The sequence below is a fragment of the Zalophus californianus genome, chromosome 7 (genome assembly GCF_009762305.2).
Source record: "Zalophus californianus isolate mZalCal1 chromosome 7, mZalCal1.pri.v2, whole genome shotgun sequence".
Classification (NCBI taxonomy): Eukaryota; Metazoa; Chordata; class Mammalia; order Carnivora; family Otariidae; genus Zalophus; species Zalophus californianus.
The window spans coordinates 36122239-36142282 of NC_045601.1; the positions used below are offsets into that span (position 1 = coordinate 36122239).

A 20044-nucleotide genomic window follows, 5' to 3' on the forward strand; every position below is an offset into this window, starting at 1 on the left:
GAAAAGGAGGGAGTTATGGAAGTACATGCTCAGAACTTGAGGAGCAAATATACTCGCATATTTGCAAAAATAGTCCTTATTCAATAATGGGCAGTAAGAATGGTGTGCTGGACTTCCATTTCCACTCTCTACCTTGGAGGCTGACTTCTGTGGTGGCATCAGTAGCTCCCTTGTCCTCTGGCTTCTGGCTGAATTTGGCCAAAGGAAGGGACGTACCCAGGCAGAGGATCAAATGGAGGGCGAAGAGTGAGGTCAGGGTATTTATTTTCTTGTGTTACCGAGAACTGGCTGTGCCTCTGTGTAAACTGCCCCTTTGTTAAGATCTCCTTAAATTATTCTAACTTGAGTGTGCCCCCTGTTCCCTGTTGACACTCCGATACAATCATGGAGTTGTTTAATGCTGGATTGGATGCCCGGCTTAATAACTTTTATGATAACCACTAATGCTACAAAAATGTTTTAGGTGTTGTATATCAGGTAAGATTCTATGAGGAGGGGGTTCAGTAGGAAGAATTTGGAAAGCAGACCAACCCGAAATCTCATACTTATACTGTTCACATTTTAATGTGGTAAAGAGGATATAAATCATATTGGAGGTAGGGAAGAATTGATAGGTTTAAATCCCCACAGTTCTATAATATTTTTTTACATCAGCCTTTCATTTACCGTTCAGTTGTAAAGTAACAATGTCTTAGAGATGTAATGTTTGGGTTGTTCCCTTTTTATTTGGGGTAGATTATCCAGAATTTTTGCCTCTCCTCTTTTCTGTTGCTCATTTTCTGGTTATTTCACTGCACACTCTTCTTCCATCAGGAGATAAAAAAAGAAAATAAATGGATGAAAAGCTTAGCTTTAGTATCTATGATAAGAGGTTTGTTAGGAAAAAGACTGAAATTCTGAACTAAAATGAAGCTTTTCAGTTTATCTGGGCTGGTCTGCCCCCTATTGCCGTAAAGATACCAAGAGGTATTTCCAGCTTGTCAAAAATCAACAGATAAAATGGACAGAAAGTCTTGTATTCATTATGATGAAGAGAAACAGGTTTAATAAATGGATAAGATGCTCTTAATATAAGGCCTTGGTGTATAGACTCTGTCTTTGAGCCTTGGATTGTATTACAACCTTGTTTGCAATACGTACTTAGATCATTGTTGACTCATATGAGCCTAATTCTGTGACCCAGCAGAAATAGATCATAAATCCCAGCAATGGAAGACATGTTTGTGGTTTGACCTTGGAATGATGAGCTAAAGGTGCTGAGGAAACCATGAATCTACTTTACAGTAATAACAAAAATAAGGTTGTTTATACTTTGTCCAGTGGATGAAGTGAAAATCTAATATTTTTCTTGGTACAAGCTATACATTTTACCAAGCTTGATTAAATTCCTGTTTAGTAGGTAGCTAGGAGAGGAACTGAATAAAAACAATATATGAAGCTTTCGACTCCTACTTTGTTCTTCCTTATTTAATTCTTTTTTTAAAAGCTGTTTTAACTCTTCCTTTTTTTTTTTTTTTAGGTTCCATTTATGAAATGTTTGGAAATGAATGCTGTTTGTCAACAGGAGAAGTGATTAAAATTACTGGTCTCAAAATTAAGAAGATCATAGCTGAAATTTGTGAGCACACTGAGGGTTGTGAGTCTTTACAACCATTTGAGCTGCCTATGAATTTTCCAGGTACAGTATTTTGTAACCATTTCACATTTATAAAACTATGGTTAATATACATCTATACAATTGAAAACAAGTGGTAGCTTTTTTTTCACTCTAGGGTGGTGGGTGAAAAAATTAGAATTCTTTTTTATTTTTTTATATGCAGTGTTATGTGAGTTTCCGGTGTACAATATAGTGATTCAGCAGTTCCATACGTTACTCAGTGCTCATCTTGATAAGTCTACTCTTAATCCCCTTCTCCTGTTTTAACCATCTCCCCGCCCCTACCTCCCCTCTGGTAACTATCAGCTTATTCTCTATAGTTAAGAGTCTGTTTTTGGTTTGTCTCTTTTTTCTTTGTTTCATTTGTTTTGTTTTTTAAATTCCACATATGAGTGAAATCATATATTTGTCTTTCTTTGACTGACTTATTTCACTCAGCATTATACTTTCTAGATCCATCCATGTTGTTGCAAACAGTAAGATTTCATCTTTTTTATGGCTGAATAATATTCCAGTATATATATATACCACATATGTATACACCACATCTTCTTTATCCATTCATCTATCAGTGGACACTTGGGCTGATTCCATAGTTCCATAGTTTGGCTATTGTAAATAATGCTCCGGTAAACGAAAGGGTGCATGTATCTTTTTGAATTAGTATTTTTGTATTCTTTGGATAAACACCCAGTAGTGGAATTACTGGATTATATGGAAGTTCTATATTTAATTTTTTGAGGAAACTCCATAGTGTTTTCCACAGTGACTGCACCAATTTGCATTCCCACCAATAGTGCATGAGGGTTCATTTTTCTCCACATCAGTGTTTTTTAAGGACTAATAGAAGGCAAATTATTTTTCCCCTTTTTAATAAATATCCTTCATTTAGGACTTAATATTTTCTGTTAACAAACACTTAATGAGTTCTAACTGTATGCATTACTTGCTATGCTAGTGAGAATGAAGGAATCAAAAATATTTTACAAAGTTATGTAGGACTAGTATCTCTTAAACATATTTACTCTCTTTATTCCTATTGTAAGTAGAATCTTGCTCCCTGGATCATTGCTAAACTTCCCAGTAGGATCCTACTGACACATCTGGTTGCTCTTCTTTTTCTAGTTAATTCAACTCACCCTTCCAAAATTAGCTCAAATATCATATCTTCTGGAATACTTTTGCTGATGCCCTAACCTACTCTGGGTATCTCTCTTTTATGTTTCCATATATCTTGTTCACCAATAGCATTGGGTAGTCATTAATAATTTTCTTATTTGTCTTATTCTCCAGACCAGGTGTTGGCAAATGTTTTTTATAAAGAACAAGATAGTAAATATTTTAGACTTTGCCACCAGATGATCTCTGTCACAACCATTCCAATCTGAGGCTGTAACATGAAGGAAGCTATAGATGATCCATAAACTAATGGACATGGCTGTGGTTCAATAAAAATGTATTTACAAAAATAGGTGGCTGGCAGAATTAGGCCTATGAACTGTAGTTTGCTGACCCCTCCTCTAGACTAAAACTTTTTGACAAATAAAGTATGACATATATGACTTTACGTCTAGTACCAAGCACTTTTTCAGTAGTCATTTACTGAATGGTTGAATGAGTGAAATGAGTGAATAATTGATTTAGTGGAAGAGAAAAATCTAGTAAACACTTACAATATGATGTGATTTGTAGTGTGATTGAAATATCCATGGGTTCCAAAAAAAAAAAAAAGGAGAAGGAGGAGGGGGTGGGGGAGGAGGAAAGAAGAAAAGAAGGAGAAGGAGAAGGAGAAGAAGAAATATGCATGGGTTCCATGAGAGTCTTGATAAGGAATATCTAACTCTAGTTGGTCATGTTTCAGAACATGGATTTTGGAGTCTTTATATATATTTGAATTCCAGCTCTGCCACTTCTTAGTTGTATAACCTTGCCAATTTACTTACTCTCCTCTCATGTAAAATGGGAATAATAATACTATCTATCTTCTAGTGTTTGGGGAAGGAGTGAATATTGAAATATATTTGAAGTGTTCACAATGGTACTTGTCATATAGCAAGGACGATAAAAAGTGTCAGGTTTTATACCATTATTATCAAGTGGAGTCAAGTTTTTCAAAGCTTTTGAAAGAATGTTATACTTCAGCTCAGATTTGGAGAATGAAAATAAATTAGCTATATGAGGAGAGGATTCTTCCAAGTTTTCTGGTATCTTCTTCCTTTCAACTTGAATTTTACCTATTTTTCAATTCTATTTACTCCTTCCTTACCCCCATCCTCTATAGCAATGGTTCTCAAACTTGGCTGCACACTGGAAATCACCTAGGGAGGTTTAAAATATCCTGATGCTCAGGCCAATTGCCTGAGATATTTTGATTTATGTAGTCTGGAATGAAGTCTGGTTACCAAAGAATCTTAAAGTGACCAGGGTGATACTAATGAGCAGTCAAGGTTGCAAACCATTGTTTTATGAGAAGCTTTCCCTGAGTATTCTAATTGAATGTAACAATTCCCTTTTTGAACAACTATATAGTCTTTCATGCCCTAATCATTGCATTTATCACATTTTGAATGTAATTGAGGTTATCTGTGTGTTTGTCTTATGAGGACCAACTGCTTAACAGATTACAACATTGCTGACAACAGAATCCGAATCTCATTTACTGTTATAATCCCCACAGTGTTTAGGAGAAGATGTATATAATAAATATTTATTAAGTTAAAATTACTAGAATCTTCTAGTAGAAGGAGTGTTTCTTATGAGAGTAATGAAAACACTTAGCTTTTTTTGGAATTTGTATTATATTATATTATATTATATTATATTATATTATATTATATTATATTATATTATATATTTACTATAGGGAATTAGCTCACATGATTATGGAGACTGGCAAATCCAAAATTTGCAAAGCCAATTTCCCACTTAGCCTTTGACTAGCAGTTTAATTTGGGGAGTTGCTATTAAGAATTTTTTGAGTTTTCAGTTGACATGATCAGCTTGCATCAATTGAGCAACGATTAGAAAAATTTATTTACAAAATTAGTTTTAATGTAAGATCAGGGCTAAAGTGGAGGGGAAAAGTGATTGGTGATGATTACAGAATACTTTCTTTCAAAGAGGATCCCAGATATAGAAGTAATTCTACCTCAGTACTGGGGAGAAAGAGAAATTAAGGCCATTAACATTTTTTTAAAATAATTTCAACAGAAACATCTCTTTTTTTAAACTCTATTTAAAACTGTCAATTTAAACTCCTGGTTAGAAATTAAATTCAAAAAGTACTTTAATATATATTTTAAACATCCTTTCTTATTTGGGAATTTCTGAAATTTTCTTTTGTTACTGATTTCTGATTGCATTTTGTTGAGGTCAGAAGACATACTTTATATGGTTTCAATTCTCTTAAATTTTTTCAGACTTGTTTTACGGCTTAACGCATGGCCTATCCTGGAGAATATTCCATGTGTACTTGAGAAGAATGAGTGTTCTGCTGTCGTTTGGTGTAGTGTTCTACACATGTCTGTTGGTTCATAGTATTGTTCAAGTCTTCCAGTTCCCTGAGAATCTTCTGTCCAGATCTATCCATTATTGAAAGTTTCAACTATTATTGAAGTTTCCAACTATTACTGTCAACTTTTGCTTCATGTAGTCTGGGGTTATGATGTTAAGTGTATATGTGCTTATAATTGTTATCTCTTCTTGATGAAGTGCCCCATTCTTTGTCTCTAGTAAAATTTTTGTTTTGAGGTTTATTTTTTGTCTGATATAGTGTGGTTATTACAGTTTTCTTTTGGTTACTATTTGCATGATCTATCTTTTTTTAATTTAAATCCAATTAGCCAGCACATAATACATCATTAGTTTTTGATGTAGTGTTCAATGATTCATTAGTTGCATATAACACCCAGTGCTCATCGCATCACATGTCCTCCTTAATGCCCATCACCCAACTGCCCCATCCCCCTACCCACCTCCCTTTCCACAACCCTCAGTTTGTTTCCCAGAGTCAGGAATCTCTCATGGTTTGTCTCCCTCTCTGATTTCTTCCCATTCAGTTTCCCCCGCCTTCCCCTATGATCCTCTCCACTGATCCTTATATCCCACATATGAGTGAATCAATATGATAATTGTCTTTCTCTGATTGGCTTATTTCACTTACATAATACCCTCCAGTTCCATCCATGTTGATGTACATGGTAGGTATTCATCCTTTCTGATGGCTGAGTAATATTCCATTATATATCTGAACCACAATTTCTTTATCCATTCGTCTTTGAAGGGCATCTCAGTTCCTTCCACAATTTGGCTATAGCTGCTATGAACATTGGGGTGTAGGTACCCCTTCTTTTCACTACATCTGTATCTTTGGGGTAAATACTCATTAGTGCAATTGCTGGGTCATAAGGTAGTTCTATTTTTAACTTCTTGAGGAACCTCCACACTGTTTTCCAGAGTGGCTGTACCAGCCTGCATTCCCACCAGCAGTATAAGAGGGTTCCCCTTTCTCTGCATCCTTTCCCCTTTTCTCTGCATCTTTGACATTTGTTGTTTCCTGACTTGTTCATTTTAGCCATTCTAAATGGTGTGAGGTGGTATCTTCATTGTGCTTTTGATTTGTATTTTCTTGATGGCAAGTGATATGGAGCATTTTTTCATATGTCTGTTGGCCATTTGTATGTCTTCTTTGGAGAAATGTCTGTTCATGTCTTCTGCCCATTTTGTGACTGGATTATTTGTGCTTTTTTGGGTATTGAGTTTGATAAGTTCTTTATAGATCTTGGATACCAGGCCTTTATCTGTTATGTCATTTGCAAATATCTTCTCATATTCTGTAAGTTGCCTTTTAGTTTTGTTGACTGTTTCCTTTGCTGTGCAGAAGCTTTTTATCTTGATGAAGTCCCAATAGTTCATTTTTGCTTTTGTTTCCCTTGCCTTTAGGGATGTGTCTTGCAAGAAGTTGCTGTGGCCTAGGTTGAAGAGGTTACTGCCTACTCCTCTAGGATTTTGATAGATTCCTGTCTCACACTTAGGTCTTTCATCCATTTAGAGTTTATCTTTGTGTATGGTGTAAGAGAATGGTCCAGTTTCATTCTTCGTCATGTAGCTGTCCAATTTTCCCAGCACCATTTATTGAAGAGACTGTCTTTTTTCCATTGGATATTCTTTCCTGCTTTGTCAAAGATTAGTTGACCATAGAATTGAGGGTGCATTTTTGGTCTCTCTGTTCGGTTCCATTGATCTATTTGTTTGTTTTTGTGCCAGTACTATGCTGTCTTGATGATCACAGCTTTGTAATATAGCTTGAAGTCAGGCATTGTGATGCCCCCAGCTTTGGTTTTCTTTTCCAATATTCCTTTGGCTATTTGGGGTCTTTTCTGGTTCCATACAAATTTTAGGATTGTTTGTTCCAGCTCTGTGAAAAATGTCGATGGTATTTTGATAGGGATTGAATTGAATGTGTAGATTGCTCTGGGCAGTTCAGACATTGTATCAGTGTTTATTCTTCCAATCCATAAGCATGGAATGTTTTTCCATTTCTTTGTGTCTTCCTCAATTTCTTTCATAAATGTTCCCTAGTTTCTAGAGTACAGATCCTTTCTCTTTGGTTAGGTTTATTCCTAGGTATCTTATGGTTTTTGGTGCAATTGTAAATGGGATTGATTCCTTAATTTCTCTTTCTTCAGTGACATTGTTAGTGTATAGAAATGTAACTGATTTCTGTGCATTGAATTTGTATCCTGCCACATTGCTGAATTCCTGTGTGAGTTCTAGCAATTTTGGGGTGGAGTCTTTTGGGTTTTCCACATAAAGTATCATGTCATCTGCTGAGAGAGAAAGTTTGACTTCTTCTTTGCCAATTTGAATGCCTTTTATTTCTTTTTGTTGTCTGATTGCTGAGGCTAGGACTTCTAGTACTATGTTGAACAAAAGTGGTGAGAATGGGCATCCCTGTCGTGTTCCTGACCTTAAGGGAAAACTCTCAGTTTTTCTGCATTGAGAATGATGCTGTTGGCTTTTTGTAGATGACTTTTATGATATTGTGTTATGTTCCTTCTATCCCTATACTTTGAAGAATTTTAATCTAGACAGGATGCTCTATTATGTCAAGTGCTTTTTCTACATCACTTGAGAGGATCATATGGTTCTTGTTTCTTATTAACGTGATCAATCACATTGATTGATTTGAGAATGTTCAACCACCCTTGAATCCCAGGAATAAATCCCACTTGGTTATGGTAAATAATCCTTTTAATATACCGTTGGATCCTATTGGGTAGTATCTTGGTGAGTATTTTGGCATCCATGTTCATCAGGGATATTAGTCTGTCATTCTCCTTTTTGATGAGGTCTTTGTCTGGTTTTGGGATCAAGGTAAGGCTGGCCTCATAGAACGATTTTGGAAGTTTTCCTTCCATTTCTGTTTTTTGGAACAGCTTCAGTAGAATAGGTATGATTTCTTCTTTAAGTGTTTGGTAGAATTCCCCTGGGAAGCCATCTGGCCCTGTGCTCTTGGTTTTTGGGAGGTTTTTGACTACTGCTTCAATTTCCTTGCTGGTTATGGGTCTGTTCAGATTTTCTACCTCTTCCTGTTTCAGTCTTCGTAGTTTATAAGTTTCTAGGAATGCATACATTTCTTCCAGATTGCCTACTGTGGCATATTGTTGCTCATAATATGTTCTTAAAATTGTCTGTATTTCCTTGGTATTTGTTGTGATCTTTCCCCTTTCATTCATGATTTTATTAATTTGGATCCTTTCTCTTCTTTTGAATGAGTCTGGCCAGAGGTTTATCAATCTTAATAATTCTTTCAAAGAACCAGCTTCTAGTTTTGTTGATCTGTTCTACTCTTCTTTTGGTTTCTCTTTCATTTATTTCTGCTCTAATCTTTTTTATTATTTCTTTTCTCCCGCTTAGTTTAGGCTTTATTTGCTGTTCTTTCTCCCGGTCCTTTAAGTGTAAGGTTAGCTTGTGTATTTGGGATTTTTCTAATTTTTTGAGAAAGGCTTGTACTGCTATGTACTTCCCTCTTAGGACCACCTTTGCTGTATCCCAGAGGTTTTGAACTAATGTGTTTTCATGCTCATTAGTTTCCATGAATTTTTTAAGTTCTTCTTTAATTCCCTGGTTGACCCATTCATTCTTTAGCAGGATGCTATTTAACCTCCAAGTATTTGAGTTCATTCCAAATTTCCTCTTGTGATTGAGTTCAAGTTTCAAAGCATTGTGGTCTGAAAAATATGCAGGGAATAATCTCAGTCTTTTGGTGTCTGTTGAGACCTGATTTGTGACCCAGTATGTGATCTATTTTGGAGAAAGTTCCATGTGCACTCGAGAAGAATGAGTATTTTGTTGTTTTAGGATGGAATGTTCTGTATATATCTGTTAAGTCCATCTGGTCTAGTGTGTCATTCAAAGCCCGTGTTTCTTTGTTGATCTTCTGCTTAGATGCTCTGTCCATTGAGGTGAATGGGGTGTTAAAGTCCCCTACTACTAATGTATTATTATCAGTCTGTTCTTTACTTTGGCTATTAACTGATTTATATAATTGGCTGCTCCCATGTTGGGGGCATAAATATTTACTATTGTTAAATCTTCTTGCTGGATAGACACTTTAAGTATTATATAGTGTCCCTCTACATCTCTTACTGCAGTCTTTGGTTTAAAATCTAATTTATCGGGGAGCCTGGGCGGCTCAGTCGGTTAAGCGTCTGCCTTCGGCTCAGGTCATGATCCCAGGGTCCTGGGATTGAGTCCCACGTCGGGCTCCCAGCTCAACAGGGAGCCTGCTTCTCCCTCTACCTCTGCCTGCCATGCTGCCTACTTGTGCTCTCTCTATCTGTGTCAAATAAATAAATAAAAATCTTTAAAACAAAATAAAAAATAAAAAAATAAATAAAATCTAATTTATCTGATATGAGGATTGCTACCCCAGCTTTCTTTTGAGGTCCATTAGCATGGTAAATGGTTCTCCACCCCCTCATTTTCAGTCTAGAGGTGTCTTTAGGTCTAAAATAGTCTCTTGTAGACAGCATATGGATAGGTCTTGCTTTTTTATCCAATCTGATACCCTGTGTCTTTTGGTTGGATCATTTAGCCCATTTACATTCAGAGTAACTATTGAAAGATATGAACTTAGCGCCACTGTATTGCCTATAAAGTCCCTGTTTCTGTAGATTGTCTCTGTTACTTTCTGGTCTGTGTTACTCTTGGGGTCTCTTTTCACTTACAGTATCCCCCTTAATATTTCTTGTAGGGCTGGCTTGGTGGTCACAAATTCTTTCTGTTTCTGTCTGTCCTGGAAGCTCTTTATCTCTCCTTCCATTCTGAATGACAGCCTTGCTGGATAAAGTATTCTTGGCTGCATGTTCTTTTCATTTAGCACCCTGAATATATCTTGCCAGCCCTTTCTGGCCTGCCAGGGTTTTGTGGATAGGTCTGATGTTATTCTGATGTTCCTCCCTCCATACATAAGGAACCTCCTCTCCCTAGCTGCTCTCAGGATAGCTTCTTTTTCTCTAAGATTTGCAAGCTTCACTATGTAGGGGTGTGATCTGTTTTTATTGATTTTGGGAGGAGTCCTTTCTGTCTCTTGGACATGAATGCTTGTTTCCTTCCCCAGATTAGGAAAGCTCTCAGCTATGATTTGCTTAAATATACCTTACGGCCCTCTCTCTCTCCTCACCCCCACAGGCAATTCTGACATTGTTTCATTTTAGGGCGTCCTTAATTTCTCAAGCCTTTCTTCATGGGCTATTAGTTATCTTTCTCTCTTTTCCTCAACTTCTTTCCTTTCCATCAGCCTGTCTTCTAGATCACTTATTCTCTCTTCTGCCTCATTTACCCTAGTTGTTTGTTAGAGCATCCAATTTAGACTGCATCTCATTCATAGCAAGTTCAGCTTGATTAGATCTCATTTCCACCCTTTGAGATTCTGTACTGTCATTTATGCTTTTTTCAAGCCTAGCTATTAATTTTATAATTGCTATTCTGAATTTCATCTCTGACATCTTATCTATATCCATATCAATTAGCTCTGTGGCAGAGGACATTGCCTCTGGTTCTTTCTTTTGTTGTGAATTCCTCCTTCTAGTCATTTTGCCCAGAGACAGATGGGTGAGCGAATGAGCAGAGTCCAAAATGTCAACCATGACCCAAGCAAAATACACCCTTGACAAATCCAAAGTGGTTGGAAGCCACCACAGAAAAGCATACAAAACCAAATCAAACCAAAACAAAACAAAACAGGGGTGAGGGAAGAGAGACTATAATCTTGCAGGGTGGACAAAGCAGGGTATTCCACTTGTTCTTGTTCCTGATTGAATTTTGGTCTGTGTGTTAGAAGACACTACATCCCAAAATTGCAAAAAAATCAAAACTTATATATATATATATATATATATATATATATACACACACACACACACACACATATATATAAAATTGAATAGAGTGAAAAAAGGACTAAAATGAAGCATGTATCTATAAAATGTAGATGTAAGAAATAAACGTTAAAAAGCAACTTAAAAACATAACTTGGTAAAATAAGAATCTAGTTGAAATGGGAAAAAGGTAAAAAAAGGAAATGGAAAATTTTAGACTGAAAGATAAACGAGTCGTAAGAGAACACCTGGAGCTCAATATACTGTTTTCTCCTGGTGCTAGAGTTTTATTCTTGTGGGTTCCATAAAGTTGTAGTCCACCTGTTCTTCCAGTCTGTCTTCTGGGGGGAGGGGCCTGCTGTGCTGTTCCTTAGATGTCTTTCTCTGGGCAGAGCTGCCTCACCCCTTGTCAGGGGGCTGGGCTCAGTGTAAGCTAGTCATCTGTGTGAATTTTTTTCCCTGGCGGCTTTCCACACCTCTTCAGAGCATCAGAGCAAAAATGACTGCGCCGGATCTCCAGCCCGGAGGCGAAAGATCCTCATCCCACCTACTCAATAAACCCTCTGGGACAAACAGTTTTCACTTTAGTGTGTGCCAAACTCCACAGACTCTTGTAGTGCAAGTCCACCGCAGTCTTCCTGAGGGGAGTCCCAGGGACCCCTGAGTGCCACTGCCCTTTGTGTCCTTGGGACTGCGAGTAGTTGCGGGCTCACGCCTGCACCCTGCTCTGCTGCTCTTGAGTCATGGCTGGGTGCTGTTCTAGTGTCCTTTCCAGGGACCGCCACCACTCTGAGAGCAGTTGCCTGGTGGTGGGTGCAACCATTTCACCCCTCCCAGGGGATGGTAAACGGCCTGCACATTCCAGTTCTTTTCATGGTGCTCATGCAAAGAGCGGTCACCCCACTGGCCTGGCTCACAGTTTATGGCAACTCGAGCTGAGAGCCCCTCCTGGGCTCGCTGACCATAACCACTTTCTCTGCTCCACTGCTTGGTCACTCTATCGGTTCAAGCACCCCCTTTTCATTCTGTGTCTCCTGGGATCCTGAGACCACAATGACCCACCTAGAATTTTGCCCTTTTCATCCCCTGAGCCCTTTTCAGAAAGGGATGTCTCTCATTGGAGCAGATTTCTAAGGGTTCCGATTTTGCACTCTGGTGTTATATCACTTTTCAGTAGCCAGCTTATGGAGGCTCTCTCCCCCCACTCCATTTATCTTCCAGTATCTCACACAGATTCACGACTCTGCACCTCCTATCTTGCAAAAAGCAGTCGCTTTCTACTTGTACCGTTCCAGATATATTTTCTTACATCTCAGGCTGAATTCGTGGGTGTTCAGAATGGTTTGATAGATATCCAGCTAAATTCAAGGGACCAGATGAAACGAGGTCCCCTACTCTTCCACTGTCTTGCCTAACCCCTGATCTATCTTCTTGTATTCTTTTTCTTTCAGACCATTTGTGTCTTGGAATTTAAAGTATATCTTTTGTGGGCAGCAAACAGATGATGTTTTTAATCTGTTCTGCCAATTTCTGCCTTTCAATTGGAGTGTTTAATCCACTTATACTTAATGTGATTAGTGATAAAGTAGAATTTACATCTACCATTTTGCTATTTGTTTTCCATATGTCTTAGGCTTTTTGGTGTTTTTTGTTAAATCGGTATTCTCTAGTGTACCATTTTAATCCTCTTCCCTGCCTTTTTTAAAATTAACACTCCATTTTATAGAGCAATTTAGGTTCAAAGCAAAATCAAGCAGAAGATACAGAGATTTTCCATATACTAGCTGCTCCCAAATATGCCACAGCTTCCCTAATATCAAAATATCCTAATGTCTTTTTATGGCTTTATAGTTCATTTCTTTTTAGTGCTAAATAATATTTCATTTTCTGGATGTGCCACAGTTCATTTAGCCTTTCACCTACTGAAGAAGAACTTGGTTGCTTTTACATTTTGGCAATTATAAATAAAGATACTATAAACATTCATGTGCAGGGTGGTTGTGTTTTCAACTCATTTGGCTAAGTACAAAGGAACATAGTTCCTAGACCGTATGGTAAGAATATATTTAGTTTAAAAAAAACCTGCCAAACTGTCTTCCAACAGCCATTTTGCATTCCCACCAGCAGTGATTGGGAGTTTCTGGTGTTCCACATCCTCATCAGTATTTTGTGTAGTCAGTGTTTTGGATTTTGTCTATTCTAATACATATATACCTATGGTATCTCATTATTGTTTTAATTTTCAATTCCTTAATGACATTTGATGTTGAGCATCTTTTCATAGGCTTATTTGCCATCTGTATATATTCGTGGGTGAAATGTCTGTTCAGGGTTTTGCCCACTTTTTAATCAGGTTGTTTGTTTCTTGTTGAATTTTAATAGTTCTTTGTATATTTTGGATATAAGTCCTTTTTCAAATAGTTCTTTATATATTTGGATATAAGTCCTTTTGCAAATATTTTCTCCCATTCTGTGGTTTGTCCTTTCATTCAGTATTAGTTACAGAACACAACTTTTTTTTTAATGGAGCCTAGCTTATCAATTATTTCTTTCATAGATTGTGCCTTTGGTGTCATAACTGAAAAGTCTTCATCAAACCCAAGGTCACCTAGATTTTCTCCTGTCATTTTCTCAAAGTTTTATAGATTTGCATTTTACATTTAGGTCTATGATCCATGTTGAATTAATTTTTGTGAAGGGTGTAAGATCTGTGTCCATATTCATTTGCTTTCATTTGGATGTCCAGTTGTTCTAGCATCATTTAATGAAAACCTTTCTTTGCTCCATTGTACTGCCTTTACTCCTCTGTCAAGGATCATTTGTCTGTTTTTATATGGGTTTCTTTCTGGGTTCTGTATTCTGTTCTGTTGATCTGTTTGTTTATTCTTTCACCAGTACCACACTATCTTGATTACTGTAACTTTATATTAAGCTTTGATGTTGAGTAGTGTCCGTTCTCTGATTTGGTTCTTCAGTTTCTTTGGCTATTCTGGGTCTTTTGCCTCTTCATATAAATTACAGCATCAATTTCAATATGCATAAAATTACTTGCTGCGATTTTGATTGGCTTTGCATTGAATCTGTAGATTCAATTGGGAAAAACTGACATCTTAATAATATTGTTTTCCTATTTATGAACATGTAATATCCATCTATTTAGTTCTTTGATTTCTTTCATCATAATTTTGTGAGCTTCCTAACATAGACCTTGTACATATTTTGTTACATCTATACCAAAGTATTTCATTTTGGGGGCACTAATGTAGGTGTTACTATGTTTTTAATTTTAAAATGCACTTGTTCATTGCTAGTATATAGGAGAGTGATTGTTTTGCATATTAACCTTTTATCCTATAATCTTGCTATACTCAGTTATTAATTTGAGGAGTTTTTTGGTCAATTTTTTCAGATTTTATACATAGACAACCATATTATTTGTGAACATAGTTTTATTTTGTTCTTTCACCAGTTCCTGGTCTGATTATCCCAACATCCTTGCCATATCTGAGTTTGCTTCTGATGCTTGTTCTGTCTCTTCAATTGTCTTTTTTTCCCTTTTAGTATATCTTGTAATTTTTTCTTGATAACCAGACATGATGTACTGGGTGAAAAGACACTGTAGTTAATAGGACTTCAGAATCTAACAGTAAGTTGTGGTAGGAGGGAAGCATTCTATAGCCCTATGATAAGGTCTCAGTATTTTTTCAGGCCTGTGCCTCTGAACCATGAACTTCACAAGTGCTTCTCCATTTTGTTCCCCACCCATTATGTGGGAAAGGGTGGTTACAGTGGGTTGAGCATTTCTCTTCTCACATGTGGAAGACTAGAGCAGACCAGATCTGGGTATTTCCATTTCCTTAAATGGAAAGACTAGAGTGGGCTTTAGTTGTACATTTTCCCTGAGTGAAAGGCTGGAGTGGGTGTTAGTTACATATTTTCCTCCCCCCAGGTCAGTTAGTCCTAATGAAACACCAATAGTGTTTTTAAGGGCAGGCCTTATTAAGAAGAATAGATTGTTCTGACCTATTTTGAAATTTTTGTTTGTTTGTTTGTTTGTTTTACCTTTCCCTTGAGAGAAGTATGAGGAGATTTTTCTCTGATATTTACTGTGAGAGTCTGGTCAAGACCTAGAGGTAAAACTTACAAAATTATGGGAGCTCTCTTATGACTAGGACCCTGGATCTTTTTACTCTCAGACTTGTCCATTCCGAGCTTCTAGCAATTCAGCAATTATAGTTGAGATTTTCCTAGCCTGGTATTGGTTCCTGTAGAGGTTTCCTTGGAAAGTTGTGGTTCTCTATACTTGCCTTTCTGTCTCTCCAATTTTGGAGGCATCAGTTTATCCTCTGATCTCACTTCTCTAATGGATCTAAGAATAGGTGTTGATTTTTCAGTTTGTTTGGCTTTTTAACTTTTTGTAGGATAGAGTGACAACTTCCAAACTTTCTATATGCCAGGTCAGAAACGAGAAGTGCAGTGGTGTTTTTTTGTTTTGTTTTGTTTTGTTTTTTAGCATATACATTTTTAGTTGTTTTTTTAGTGGTTGCCTGGGGATTATAATTATTGTCTTAATTTATAACAGTCTGGTTTGGATTAACTAATTTAATTTCAATAGTATGTAAACTTTGGCTTCTTTGTAGTTCTATTCCCTATGCTATCTTTCTAGTTGTTATTATCATAAAAATTACGTGTTTATACATTATGTGCCCATCAACATATATTTATGATTATTCTTTATGCAATTGCCTTTTAAATTAGATGGGAAAAAATATTTGAAAATAAAAAAGTACATGTAAAACTTTCTTTTATATTTACCTCTATAGTTTCTTTTGCTGTTACTTTTATTTCTGGACACAGAATAAAGTTACTGTCTTATGTCCTTCAGCCTGAAGAATTCCTTTTAAGATTTCTTATGTGGCAGATTTGATAGTAATAAATTCTCTCAGTTTTTGTTACCTGGAGATGTCTTAATTTCTCCATCATTTTATTATTTATTTATCTGAGTGTAGTTAACTCAGAGAGTTACATTAGTTTCAGGTGTACAACATAGTGACTCCACAATTTCATACATTATGTTGTACTTAGTATAGCTACCAATATAATTGACTGTATTCTTTATGCTGTGCCTTTTATTTCTGTGATTTATTCATTCCATAACTGCAAGCCTATATTTCCCACTCCCCTTCACCCACTTTACCCACCCCCCCCAACACTCTTCCCCTCTGGTAACCATCAGTTTATTCTCTGTATTTATATGTCTGACTCTGTTTTTTGCTTATTTGTTTTTTAGATTTCGCATATGAGCAATATCATATGGTGTCTGTCTTTCTCAATCTGACTTATTTCACTTGGCATAATAACCTCTAGGTCCATACACGTTGTTGCAAATGGTACAATCTTATATGGCTGTATACTATCTTCCCACATCTTCCTTATCCATTCATCTGTCGATGAACTCTTAGGTTGCTTCCATATCTTGGCTATTGTAAATAATGCTGCAATTAACGTAAAGGTGCGTATATCTTTTTGAATTAGTGTTTTCATTTACTTTGGGTAGATAGTAGTGGAATTATCGGATCGTATGGCATTTCTGTTTTTTTTCCCCTTTTTTATTGTTATGTTAAACACCATACATTACATCATTAGTTTTTGATGTAGTGTTCCATGATTCATTGTTTGAGCAGAACACCCATTGCTCCACGCAGAATGTGCCCTCTTTAATACCCATCACCAGGCTAGCCCATCCCCCCACCCCCCTCCCCTCTAGAACCCTCAGTTTGTTTTTCAGAGTCCATCTTCTCTCATGGTTCATCTCCCCCTCCAATTTACTCCCCTTCATTCTTCCCCTCCTGCTATCTTTTTCTTCTTTCTTTTTCTTAACATATATTGCATTATTTGTTTCAGAAGTACAGATCTGTGATTCAACAGTCTTGCACAATTCACAGAGCTCACCATAGCACATACCCTCCCCAATGTCTTTCACCCAGCCACCCCATCCCTCCCACACCCCCACCACTCCAGCAACCCTCAGTTTGTTTCCTGAGATTAAGAATTCCTCATATCAGTGAGGTCATATGATACATGTCTTTCTCTGATTGGCTTATTTCACTCAGCATAACACCCTCCAGTTCCATCCACGTCGTTGCAAATGGCAAGATCTCATTCCTTTTGATGGCTGCATAATATTCCATTGTGTATATATACCACTTCTTCTTTATCCATTCATCTGTCGATGGACATCTTGGCTCTTTCCACAGTTTGGCTATTGTGGACATTGCTGCTATAAACACTGGGGTGCACGTACCCCCTTCGGATCCCTACATTTGTACCTTTGTGGTAAATACCCAGTAGTGCAATTGCTGGATCGTATGGTAGCTCTATTTTCAACTGTTTGAGGAACCTCCATACTGTTTTCCAAAGTGGTTGCATCAGCTTGCATTCCCACCAATAGTGTAGGAGGGTTCCCCTTTCTCCACATCCCCGCCAACATCTGTCGTTTCCTGACTTGTTAATTTTAGCCATTCTGACTGGTGGGAGGTGGTATCTCATAGAGGTTGTGATTTGGATTTCCCTGATGCCGAGCGATGTTGAGCACTTTTTCATGTGTCTGTTGGCCATTTGGATGTCTTCTTTGGAAAAATGTCTGTTCATGTCTTCTGCCCATTTCTTGATTGGATTCTTTGTTCTTTGGGTGTTGAGTTTGATAAGTTCTTTATAGATTTTGGATACTAGCCCTTTATCTGATATGTCATTTGCAAATATTTTGTCCCATTCTGTCGGTTGTCTTTTGGTTTCGTGGACTGTTTCTTTTGCTGTGCAAAAGCTTTTTATCTTGAGGAAGTCCCAATAGTTCATTTTTGCCCTTGCTTCCCTTGCCTTTGGCGATGTTTCTAGGAAGAAGTTGCTGCGGCTGAGGTCAAAGAGGTTGCTACCTGTGTTCTCCTTTAGGATTTTGATGGACTTCTGTCTCACGTTTAGGTCTTTCAACCATTTGGAGTCTATTTTTGTGTGTGGTGTAAGGAAATGGTCCAGTTTCATTCTTCTGCATGTGGCTGTCCAATTTTCCCAACACCATTTGTTGAAGAGACTGTCTTTTTTCCATTGGACATTCTTTCCTGCTTTGTCGAAGATTAGTTGACCATAGAGTTGAGAGTCCATTTCTGGTCTCTCTATTCTGTTCCATTGATCTATGTGTCTGTTTTTGTGCCACTACCATATTGTCTTGATGATGACAGCTTTGTAATAGAGCTGGAAGGCCGGAATTGTGATGCCACCAGCTTTGCTTTTCTTTTTCAACATTCCTCTGGCTATTCGGGGTCTCTTCTGGTTCCAAACAAATTTTAGGATTATTTGTTCCATTTTTGAAAAAAGTGGATGGTATTTTGATGGGGATTGCATTGAATGTGTAGATTGCTCTAGGTAGCATTGACATCTTCACAATGTTTGTTCTTCCAATCCATGAGCATGGAAAGTTTTTCCATTTCTTTGTGTCTTCCTCAATTTCTTTCATGAGTATTTCATAGTTTTCTGAGTACAGATCCTTGGCCTCTTTGGTTAGATTTATTCCTAGGTATCTTATGGTTTTGGGTGCAATTGTAAATGGGATCAACACCTTAATTTCTCTCTCTTCTGTCTTGTTGTTGGTGTATAGGAATGCCACTGATTTCTGTGCATTGATTTTATATCCTGCACTTTACTGAATTCCTGTATGAGTTCTACCAGTTTTGGGGTGGAGTCTTTTGGGTTTTCCACATAAAATATCATATCATCTGCAAAGAGTGAGAGTTTGACTTCTTCTTTGCCAATTTGGATGCCTTTGATTTCTTTTTGTTGTCTGATTGCTGTGGCTAGGACTTCTAATACTATGTTGAATAGCAGTGGTGAGAGTGGACATCCCTGCCACGTTCCTGACCTTAGGGGGAAAGCTCTCAGCTTTTCCCCATTGAGAATGATATTCGCTGTGGGTTTTTCATAGATGGCTTTTATGATATTGAGGTATGTACCCTCTATCCCTATACTCTGAAGAGTTTTGATCAAGAAAGGATGCTGTACTTTGTCAAATGCTTTTTCTGCATCTATTGAGAGGATCCTATGGTTCTTGTTCTTTCGTTTGTTAATGTATTGTATCATGTTGTTTGATTTGTGGATGTTGAACCAACTTTGCAGCCCAGGGATAAATCCCACTTGGTCATGGTCAATAATCCTTATAATGTACTGTTGGATCCTATTGGCTAGTATTTTGGTGAGAATTTTGGCATCCGTGTTCATCAAGGATACTGGTCTGTAATTCTCCTTTTTGATGGGGTCTTTGTCTGGTTTGGGGATCAAGGTAATGGTGGCCTCATAAAAAGTGTTTGGAAGTTTTCCTTCCATTTCTATTTTTTGGAACAGTTTCAGGAGACTAGGTATTAATTCTTCTTTAAATGTTTGGTAGAATTCCCCTGGGAAGCCATCTGGCCAAGGGCTTTTGTTTGTTGGGAGATTTTTGATGACTGCTTCAATTTCCTTAGTGGTTATAGGTCTGTTCAGGTTTTCTATTTCTTCCCGGTTCAATTTTGGTAGTTGATACATCTCTAGGAATGCATCCATTTCTTCCAGGTTATCTAATTTGCTGGCATAGAGTTGCTCATAATATGTTCTTATAATTGTTTGTATTTCTTTGGTGTTGGTTGTGATCTCTCCTCTTTCATTCATGATTTTGTTGATGTGGGTCATTTCTTTTTTCTTTTTGATAAGTCTGGCCAGGGGTTTATCAACCTTGTTACTTCTTTCAAAGAACCAGCTCCTAGTTTCGTTGATCTGTTCTACTGTTCGTTTGGTTTCTATTTCATTGATTTCTGCTCTGATCCTTATTATTTCTCTTCTCCTGCTGGGTTTAGGCTTTATTTGCTGTTTTTTCTCTAGCTCCTTTAGGTATAGGGTTAGGTTGTGTATTGAGACCTTTCTTGTTTCTTCAGAAAGTGTTTTATTGCTATATACTTTCCTCTTAGGACTGCCTTTGCTG

At 37.2% G+C, this 20044-nt stretch overlaps 1 protein-coding gene across 3 annotated transcripts in view; it reads left to right on the top strand.

Moving 5' to 3' along the window:
* THEMIS (thymocyte selection associated) overlaps nucleotides 1–20044 on the top strand; it is a 191593-nt gene that overhangs the window by 45901 nt on the left and 125648 nt on the right. For all 3 annotated transcript variants that reach the window (XM_027602814.2, XM_027602816.2, XM_027602815.2), the window contains exon 2: nucleotides 1520–1678. In XM_027602814.2, the coding sequence (XP_027458615.2) occupies nucleotides 1520–1678 (159 nt within the window). The remainder of the gene's footprint in view (nucleotides 1–1519; nucleotides 1679–20044) is intronic.